A 10081-nucleotide genomic window follows, 5' to 3' on the forward strand; every position below is an offset into this window, starting at 1 on the left:
AAAATAATGGTTTTTACAAGGAAGAACGAATTAGTGGTAGTGGTATTACCCTTAAAGAAGAAGAAAAATGGAATGATTTTTTTTTAAAAAAGCGAGGCTTCCGGGCACTGGTCCTTAGAGGCACGTGCACAAAGATTTTTCGGTTGTCATCGACAAGGTCAAGGCGGCTCCGGTATAGGAGCAGCGACTGCGGCGCATCGGCGGCTCGTTCTGAAAGCGGTAGTGGTCGTTCGGTGGTCTCAGAATCTCAATGTAAGTTTTTATTATGTTTGAGGTGCTATGTTCTTTCAATGAACTTTGATAATAGACCTAGATCATTTTCGCAAAAAAAAAAAAAAACTAGTGGCACTGGAATACCTTTTAAGGAGAAAACCCAAAATGGTTCCGCGTTGAGCTAGTGCGTTGTGCCTGGTGTTGTAAAACTGTGTTTGGGCCTGTTGCCCTTTCTTCTCTGAATATAGATTCGCATGCTTGTGCTTATTCTAGAAGAAAAAGGACTAATTGCCGGACAAATTTACATTCATGACACGTAGGAGTGCCAATAGATCTAGCCGGCGAATTCCACGAGACCACTGCCACATAAGCCTGTCAGTGGCGCCATGGCTTAGAACCGTCAGGGCGTCATGCCAGCGACCACCTCCGATTGACCATGAAAGATAGGCAAAGCAAGGCATGCTTCATGCGCAGGAAGCCAGAAAGTTCTTCTTTCGCCCAAAAGAACAATGGTTTAAGCCTTAGTAATAAGCAGATAAATGCGTTTACGGCCGGCTGTCGCTTTAGTACGACGAAGCGAAGAACAGTGGCCATAATGCGAAAAAAAGGGTGTTGCCAATGAATGAACAGAGAGAGATATTTCCGACCAAGTAATCGGAATAATCTGCTGCTTTTTGCTGCAACTTGACCGAGAGTGCAAGACAGTGACGGGCGGTTCTTTTTCCCTCCTCCATCAGAATCCCTCATGAAGATGGCCGCTTAACCACTCCGCACCATGGGTTAACTAGGCGCCTTAATCTGGCCAGGCCGGCAGCAAACGAAGTCAGAGACGGCAGCCAGCAGAGCGGCGATGGCAGCGAGCATGGTGGGAGCGGCGGAGGGGAAGCTGGCGCTGGGAGACATGAGGGTGCTCAAGCCATTGGGCCACCTGCTGGTCGGGCTGGTGCTGTACTGGGTGGCCGAGGAGATGACGGTGCCTGTGCTGGTCGACGTCACCACCGCCGCCCTCTGCCCTGGCGACGGTAGCACCTCCTGCCCGGAGGCCATCTACCTCACCGGCCTCCACCAAACGGTCAGCTCCATCCCCTCTCTCCTTACAGCCACGGTCAACCATGGTTCTTGCTTTGAGTTTTGATCGTTGGGTTGGGGTTGCGTGCAGGTTGGAGGCATTTTCAGGGCGGTGGGATTCACTCTGATGGGGCAGCTGGCCGACGAGTATGGCAGGAAGCCTCTCCTCATCCTCGCCGCCGGCACCTCCATCATCCCTTACAGTAACTACACGATTCATTTTCCTTCCTACCTTCGTTCCTAAATACTATAAGTCTTCGTAGAAATTTCACTATGGACCACATACGAATGTATGTAGATGCATTTTAGAGTATAGATTCATTCATTTTGCTCCGTATGTAGTCTATAGTGAAATCTCTACAAAGACTTATATTTAAGAACGGAGGGAGTATTTTACAAGATTTCTACTCCTTTTTGAATTAGCAATCAGTCTTTCATAACTCTTGCTTGTTACAGGTGTGCTTGCTCTGAGCAGCACCAAGGTCGCCGTGTATGTCTACCTTGTCACACGCACTCTCTCATTCATGATCGGCCAAGGAACCATAACCTGCCTCGCATTGGCGTACACGGTATGTGCTCGACGGCGATTCCGGTTGCCAAGAGTCCAAAATCTGACATTTTTCTCTGCCAAATTAGGCGGATTTGGTAGAACCGTCCAAGAGGGCCTTCGCGTTTGGCTGCATGACCGGGATCCTGTCGGCTTCGCACTCCCTGGGGAACGTCTTCTCCAGGTTTCTGCCCGAGCAGTGGATTTTTCAGGTACGTTGTCAACTAGCTGAAACTTGCTGCGCTTCATCGGCATCTGTTTGCTGGCTTCATTTTCAGTTTTACAAACTCTGGAACGGTTTGTTTATGCGTTGGCAGGTCTCGGTTCTTCTGCTGGTCTGTTCCGTGGTCTACATGAAGATTTGTCTGGTTGAGACGCTTCAGAAAGCTCCCTCTGCTTCGTGTCAGCGTTTGTCCTTGTCGTCTTTGGTTCTCGGTTTGCCGCAGCAGCGTTGGGAGTCTATCAAGGACAACATTAGCATGATCAAAATCAAGTAAGGGACTATTTTATATGTACTTCTACATAAGCAATACTATTTTCTACTGTGCAGTAAAAAAAATTAAAGGTATGGTTGAGTAATTTGCTGGTCCTTTTTATAATCTAAAAACATGCATAACGCTAATGTTTTCAAGTAGGAAACGGTTTGCAACTTCTGATAAAATTAATTCTCAAAAAAACTTCTGATACATTTTTCTGACCTTACCTAATGTTGATGTTTTGCTAGCAACACACTTAAGCGAATCACATACATTTCCTTCTTCTACGAGTTAGGCATGATTGGCATCAGCGATGTTCTACTGGTAATCATACGTCTCAGTTCTGTTTTACTCTACTATGGTGTTCCAAAAACTTAGGCCAGTTCATCTTCATCTCATGTTGTGCAGTATTACCTGAAGCTGGTATTTGGATTTGACAAGAATCAGTTCTCCGAAATTCTAATGGTGGTTGGAATTGGTTCAATCTTTTCTCAGGTACTGTACTACTTTATACTAAAGTTAGTACAAAGTCGAGACACTTATTTTGGGACGGAGGGAGTACTTTAGAATCACAAGGTGTCCGTTCCGGTGCATTATCCCATTGATAACAGTTGCAGTTTGTAGTAATTTTCTCAAAACTGCAGATACTGATACTCCCAGGTGCTATCCATGCAATTGGCGAGAAGGGAGTCCTGTGCATTTCAATATTTGCATCTGTTGCTTATGTGAGTATTATACCAAGTTTATTTTCATTAATATCATCAGCTGCGGTGTTACACAATTTAACAACGGATTCTGAAAACTATTTATTCAGGCTATGCTGTACGGCTTGGCCTGGAGTTGGTGGGTTTTTTTTTGGAAAAGGGGGACTCCCCGGCCTCTGCATCAGGAGTGATGCATACAGCCATCTTATTAATGAAGCAACAAAAAGTGCGTACAAAGTTCCATAATCTCTAACTGAAAACAATAAAAAGCAGCCCACACAGAGCGCAGAAGGCTAGAAACACTAACTAGCCAATAAAGGAGCCACAACCGGCTGGCTATATAGATAGGGAAACTAATTGCCTATCCTATTACATGACCGCCATCCAAACCGGTTGAAGATATCCCGAGCAACCATCTCCCACCGGGTAGACCCAGTAACCAAATGCTCCCTAGCCTCCATCGGAGTGAGTAATGACCATGAACGGATCAGCGCCGTAGCTCGGAAGATAACCTGCAAAAAATGAATTCGTGATGATCTGTTAAAACCCAAATCATTTCTGCACAGCCAGATGGTCCATATTAAAGCGCAGACTCCAACCCGAATATGTCTTGCTATTGTAGAGTCAAACCCATATAGCCAATTCCCAAATAAAGCATTAACAATATTCGGTGAGTTATATTAAAAGCAATGTGGACTGTCTGCCAAAGAACCTTGGCCAGCGGGCAATCAAAAAAGAGATGTTTAATTGTCTCATCTCGATCACAGAAACTACACCTAGTAGGTCCTGTCCAATTACGCTTTATTAAGTTGTCCTTTGTTAGAATAACTTGTTTATGAACAAACCACATAAACACTTTTATTTTCAAAGGTACTTTGACATCCCAGACACTCTTGGAAGTTGGAATGGAGCTTGTATTAATAACATCAGTATACATTGACCTGACTGTAAATACCCCAGACGTAGTCAACTTCCAGCGTAATTTATCCGGTTGGTCAGAAAGTTGAACCTCCATTAGTCTCCTAACTAACTGGAGCCAAACCTCCCAACGATTGCCCGCTAATGACCGTCTAAACTGAATATTAAGGGGGATAGATTGAAATACCGTTGCCACGAGCACCTCACGTCGTTGAGCAATACGATATAAAGACGGATAGTGAATGGCCAGGGGTGAGTCGCCCAGCCAAGCGTCCTCCCAGAAACGTGTAGTGGCCCCATTGCCAATGACAACTTTTGTCCTATTGAACATTAATTGCTTGACTTTCATGAGCCCTTTCCAGAAAGGCGAATCCATCGGCCTAACTGTTACTTGGGACAAAGTCCTAGTCTGGAGATACTTGCTGCGAATGATTTGCGCCCACATAGCTTCCGAACCGCTAGCGAGCTTCCACAACCACTTACTAAGAAGGCATCTGTTCTTAACCTCAAGATTCTCAATGCCAAGCCCGCCTTGGTCTTTGGGTCGACAGATGATATCCCACTTAGCAAGCCAGTATTTTCTTTTAAGCTCATCACCCTGCCAAAAGAAGCGTGATCGATAGAAGTCCAGTCTTTTCCTCACTCCCACTGGAACCTCAAAGAACGATAAGAGGAACATAGGCATACTCGTGAGTACCGAGTTTATCAAAACTAACCGGCCTCCATATGACATGAGCTTACCCTTCCAGCAGCTCAGTTTCTTTTCAAATCGATCCTCGATACACTTCCACTCTCTGTTTGTTAGCCTACGATGATGAATCGGAATGCCAAGGTAGGAAAAGGGCAGACTTCCCAACTCGCACCCAAACAGTTGCCTATAAGAGTCCTGTTCGTCTTTAGCCCTACCAAAGCAGAACAATTCGCTCTTATGAAAATTAATCTTTAACCCCGATAATTGTTCAAAGAGGCATAACAACAACTTCATATTTCTCGCCTTGGCCAAATCATGCTCCATGAAGATGATTGTATCATTAGCGTATTGAAGAATGGATACACCTCCATCCACCAGATGAGGTACTAAACCACCCACTTGACCATGGTCTTTAGCCCTTCCGATCAATATTGCTAACATATCCACCACGATGTTAAACAAAATGGGGGACATTGGGTCGCCTTGCCTGAGGCCCTTATGAGTCTGGAAGTAATGACCGATGTTGTCATTGACTTTAATACCCACACTCCCTTTTTGCGTAAAAGATTCAACCTGATGGCGCCAAGCCTCATCAAAACCTTTCATACGCAATGCCTGTTGAAGGAACGGCCACTTGACCTTATCATACGCCTTCTCAAAATCCACCTTAAAAATTACCCCATCTAATTTTTTAGAGTGAATTTCATGGAGCGTTTCATGAAGGACAACTACTCCTTCGAGGATGTTTCTGTCCGGCATGAAAGCAGTTTGGGATTGCTGTACCACAGAAAGTGCAATCTGTGAGAGCCTGTTTGTCTCGACCTTGGTGAAGATTTTGAAACTAACATTGAGAAGGCAAATTGGCCTGAATTGCTCAATTCGCACAGCCTCCGTTTTCTTAGGAAGCAATGTGATAGTTCCAAAATTCAACTGAAATAATTGAAGCTGTCCGGAGAAAAGATCATGAAACATAGGTAACAGATCCCCCTTAATAATCTGCCAACACCTTTTATAAAACTCCGCCGGAAACCCATCCGGACCGGGAGCCTTGTTGTTTTCCATTTGTGCAATCGCATCAAACACTTCCTTCTCCGTAAATGGGGCTAGCAAGATATCATTTTCGACAGCCGACAGTTGAGGAACATCCTCAGTCCGAGACTCATCCAAAGTTACACAATTAACCTCTGGTGGTCCAAATAACTGCCTATAATACTCGGTGATGTAAGTTTTTAGATTATCCTGCCCAACAATAGTACCCTCATCCTGCTCAAGTTGGAAGATTCGTTTCTTACGGTGCTTGCCATTAGCAATGAGGTGAAAGAATTGAGTATTAGCGTCCCCTTGAACCACTTTGTGGACCTTGGCTCGCAACGCCCACTTCAACTCTTCCTCACGGAGAAGTTCTTTCAGCCTCTTTTCAGCCTCATGTTTAACCTGGATCTCAGCAGGCAGCAGAATCATAGATTCGGCTTTAGTATCGAGGGCCTGTATAAGAGAAAGGAGTCTATCCTTATCAATCTTATACACCCCACTTAGGTGCTTAGCCCACCCCCGTAAGAAGCTTCTTAGATGTCTTATTTTATTCTGCCAACGCTCGACCGCCGTCGTACCCCCGACCCCCTTAGCCCATTCCCTGGCAACAAGGTCTAAGAACCCTTCACGTTCGAACCAGGCCATCTCGAAAGAGAAGGTGTTTTTGTTTCCCACATAGTTGGACTCCCCGGAGTCGACAAACAGTGGTGTGTGATCTGAAATTCCCCGCGTTAAAGCTTGTACCGTCACCAGAGGGAACTTCTGTTCCCACTCCACGCTGGCGAGAACTCGGTCAAGCTTTTCATAAGTCGGGTTTGGCAACGCATTAGCCCAAGTAAACTTTCTACCAGAAAGTTCAATCTCCCTCAGGTCCAAACTCTCAATAATAGTATTGAACATAAAGGACCATCTCCCGTCAAAGTTATCATTATTCTTCTCCTCTTTCCTCCGAATGATATTGAAATCACCCCCGACCAACATTGGAAGCTGTTCGGACCCACAAATTCGAACAAGATCCGCCAGAAACTCCGGTTTAAATTCGGGCTGTGCAGCTCCATACACCGCCACCAAAGCCCAGTCGAACCCATCAACTTTTGACCTAACCCGAAACTTAACCGCAAAGTCTCCCATTACCACACTCCTGACCTCAAGGGAATCGCATCTCACTCCCAACAAGATGCCTCCCGATCGTCCACGTGGCGGTAGGCAATGCCAGTCGAAATCAGCACCACCCGCAAGAGAGGAAAGAAACTGCGGAGAAAAATTGTCTCTTCCAGTTTCGGAGAGAGCAATGAAATCTAATCTGTGCTCCAAAGATGCCTCAGCAAGAAACCTTCTTTTAGCCAAGTCCTTGAGACCTCTGCTATTCCAAAAGATTCCTTTCATAATTCATCATGGAATTTTTTTGCCGTACGAATCCTAGCGCTTCTACGTACCGCGGATGCTGGATACACCTTCCGCTTCCACTTATGTTTAGATTTGTCATTGTCCACCATCCAGTCCTCATAACCGGGCAGTGGTGGTTGAAGGACCTCAACCTCTACGTTGGTCTCCTCCTCGTCTGGCTCATTACAGGATGGTGCAAGGTCCGCACACAAGGTGTCTAGCACTCTCACTCCCAACGCATCAAACTCAGCGTCAGTCATAGGACGCACAGCCGCTAGGTTTCGAATGGTTTCTAATGCGCGATCTGCCTCCAGATCCAAAAGATCATTAACCGAGTTGGAAATTTCAGCATTATTATTCCCTAGCGAAATCCCTACTTGATTTGCATTATGAATAATCTCATCCGTAGAAAAATGCATAATGGAATTAGATAAATTGACCGACATACCGGAAGTGGCCTCGATACCACGAAGCTTGGCCGCCCTCGTAGCGCACCTCTGCTGCATGTCGTCAACCTCCGGATGATCCAGGAGACGGGAACTCATCCGCCGCCCCTCGGAGACCGGATCAGGGATTCCGCCAAATGCAACAACCTCCTCCCGAGAGGCACCAGTCGCGAGAGGAAGTGCCGGACGGCTCCCACCTCCGGCGATCAGGGGGCCAGGGGTAGAAGGTGCCGGGACCACCTGTCCAAGCACTCCTTCCGCCCCGACCCTCAGTGCTGTTGGAGTCGTCATCCCGCCAGCCGAGGATGAGGGATGGCCCGGGATCACCCTCCCTGGACCCCCTCCAATCACGGCAGTCGAAACCGCCTCCGTCGAAGCCGAAGGGGAAGAGTGTGGGGCCTCCTGCCCCAGACATCCTCCCTCAGAGCCGGCTAGCGCCAGCGCAGCAGGCGTTGCCGGGGCCACCTGCCCCAGACAAACACCCACCCGCCCAGCAGAAGAAGCAGCAGCCAGCCGCCCTCCCGACGAGGACTCGTCCCTCTCAGGAACCCTGATCGAAGCCATCAAGTGATGAGGGATCGAGGTCTCCTGCCTGCGACCCCCCTCCAAGCTCGTAGTCATTACCTGCATCTCAGACGTGCCAACAGTATCCGAGGTAGGCGAGATCACTATCTCTGGACCTTCCTCCACTCCAGGAACCTCCACTCTCGGACCCTCAAGGTCCAACGCAGGTAAGGAGTGCTCGAAAACCTCAGAAGACTCCACCCGCTCACTCCATAGTCTCGGGGGAGTTGGTGGGTACGTACTTACCACATATTTTTAGCTCAGTTCACTGATGTCCAAACAGATTTGCGGTGACTCATGACTACAAATGTTTCTCTCTTTCATTATAAATTAACCTTACAGGCTCCATATTTTGCTTCTTCACTGGGTATCATCTATTGTCTGGTCAAACCGGCTGTAAGTCATTGCCCTCTGTTTTCACCTATATACTGTAAATGTAAATACAAAATAAAAGTTTGCAGCAGTTAATTCAGTGATTGTGTAACATTTTTATACTACACTTCAATAATATATATAAGTTTAACATAGAACTTCCTTTTAACTTGTACAGACTTAGGCGATCATCTCTAGGGAAGTAGTCTCAGCTGACCAGGTATATTTAAACCAATGAAACATTTTGCATCCATCTGAATATCCAAGCCTGATGCCTAACCGCCTAGTTTTCCTCTACTGTTGATGGCTTTGACCTTTGCAGGGAAAGGCACAGGGATTCATCGCAACAGTGAAATCCACAGCTATACTGATGGCCCCATTGTTCATGAGCCCTCTAACCTGTAAGCCAGCACTTCTCTGCCATGTCTTTTTTTGAAAAGGAGGTTGAAACCCCCGGCTTCTGCATCATTGTGATGCAGACAACCATTTTTTATTAATTATTAAATAGAGTACAGAACAAGCCAGCAGTTCTCTACCATGTCTTATATGCATGAATTATGGTTTGATCTCCACCTTTTCCGCAACTCGGTTCCAGCCTACTTCATTTCGGAAGAAGCACCCTTCAACTGCAAAGGTTTCAGTTTTCTTGTCGCGGGTTTCTTCCTGGTCAGCCCTATTCCTCTTTTCTTTTAGACAATGATTCCTCTTCCTCTTGGAATGGATAGTATGTTCACAAAAATGTGCAACAACATATCTCAAGTACAACATTTTTACAGGCAATATCATTGCCATTTGCTTGGATGCTTGATCCAGAAAGCAAAGACAAACTCATTGCAGTTGCAGATCAAGACCAGCTCTATCAGGAAGCAGTTCAAGCACCACTGTTGGCACAACCATGATGAAGTTCTTGAGGAACTGTGCATCTGAAGAATGCTTATTTGCAGCTTCAGCTGATAACTAGAGCTTCTGCGCACAAATTAGCTTCAGATTATAGTAGTATTAAATATTGATCTCCCCTGCGTGCCTCTTCCTTAGCCCTAGCTACTTACCCTTTTCGGTTTTCCAAGTATTTATTTTCAGGGAGTTTTTGTTTTCAGTCATACTCGGTTTTCTGGTTGCCGGCTAGCTATTGTAGCTGGTTTGTACAGTTTTTACTCCGCCTTAGCTTGGACGGAAATTGGCCATGCATGTCACCATATGTATAATTATTCAATCCAATCATAGATATTTCGTACCAAATTATATCAACGTATACATATTTGTGATCGATGATTCATTACAACCGATTGCAATGTGCAACTAGTGGTTACAGTCAGGGTCTGTCCTGGTATGTTGGGGGCGCTGGGGCAAGAGAACGATGAGGCTGTTATCTGCACATGAAAATTTCAAGTTTGGATGGCTTTCAATAATAGGCTAGGTGTTTAGTCATCTTATCCTATTTTTGACGGTTGTGGCACTTTTTATCTTTATTGCTTTTCTGCTCCTCATGCGAGCTTGTACCGAACTACAAACCTTGTTGGGTGTTTGCTTAATAATAATATGGCTGCATGCATCTTATTGATGCAGAGGCCGGGGTAATCCTTCTTTTCTAAAAAAATTGATTCTAGATTTCCCGTTTCCCGTCTAAGGAGGATCAGCTGAGAATCCTCAAGTTCGGTATGAGC

The 10081-nt window shown here is 45.9% G+C and overlaps 1 protein-coding gene across 9 annotated transcripts; it reads left to right on the forward strand.

The window, feature by feature from the left end:
• The first annotated feature begins 908 nt into the window (after positions 1 to 908).
• Positions 909 to 9659, forward strand: LOC123111156 (multidrug resistance protein MdtL). Of its 9 annotated transcripts, none has more exons than XM_044531845.1 (14): positions 911 to 1285; positions 1373 to 1484; positions 1738 to 1850; positions 1918 to 2040; positions 2146 to 2321; positions 2553 to 2628; positions 2713 to 2799; positions 2949 to 3029; positions 3119 to 3234; positions 8388 to 8441; positions 8596 to 8637; positions 8740 to 8818; positions 9013 to 9083; positions 9194 to 9659. In XM_044531845.1, exons 1-9 carry the CDS (start codon positions 1064 to 1066, stop codon positions 3197 to 3199), a joined length of 1071 nt encoding a protein of 356 aa, XP_044387780.1. In that variant the 5' UTR covers positions 911 to 1063; the 3' UTR covers positions 3200 to 3234; positions 8388 to 8441; positions 8596 to 8637; positions 8740 to 8818; positions 9013 to 9083; positions 9194 to 9659. The 9 variants fall into 9 exon arrangements, with proteins under 9 accessions (XP_044387775.1, XP_044387777.1, XP_044387783.1 ...); XM_044531844.1 differs by having other exon boundaries at positions 912 to 1285; positions 3119 to 8279; XM_044531848.1 differs by lacking the exon at positions 3119 to 3234 and having other exon boundaries at positions 910 to 1285; positions 9231 to 9659.
• Positions 9660 to 10081: the final 422 nt, after the last annotated feature.

Source organism: Triticum aestivum, chromosome 5B, assembly GCF_018294505.1.
Source record: "Triticum aestivum cultivar Chinese Spring chromosome 5B, IWGSC CS RefSeq v2.1, whole genome shotgun sequence".
Lineage (NCBI taxonomy): Eukaryota > Viridiplantae > Streptophyta > Magnoliopsida > Poales > Poaceae > Triticum > Triticum aestivum.

Bases quoted from the DNA above. Each gene is read 5' to 3' on its own strand.
- LOC123111156 (XM_044531840.1), top strand. From the start codon at position 1,064: ATGGCAGCGAGCATGGTGGGAGCGGCGGAGGGGAAGCTGGCGCTGGGA. The intron at 2,041-2,145 runs GTACGTTGTCAA...ATGCGTTGGCAG, and splicing joins CCGAGCAGTGGATTTTTCAG to GTCTCGGTTCTTCTGCTGGT. The intron at 3,030-8,387 runs GTGAGTATTATA...TTAACCTTACAG, and splicing joins TATTTGCATCTGTTGCTTAT to GCTCCATATTTTGCTTCTTC.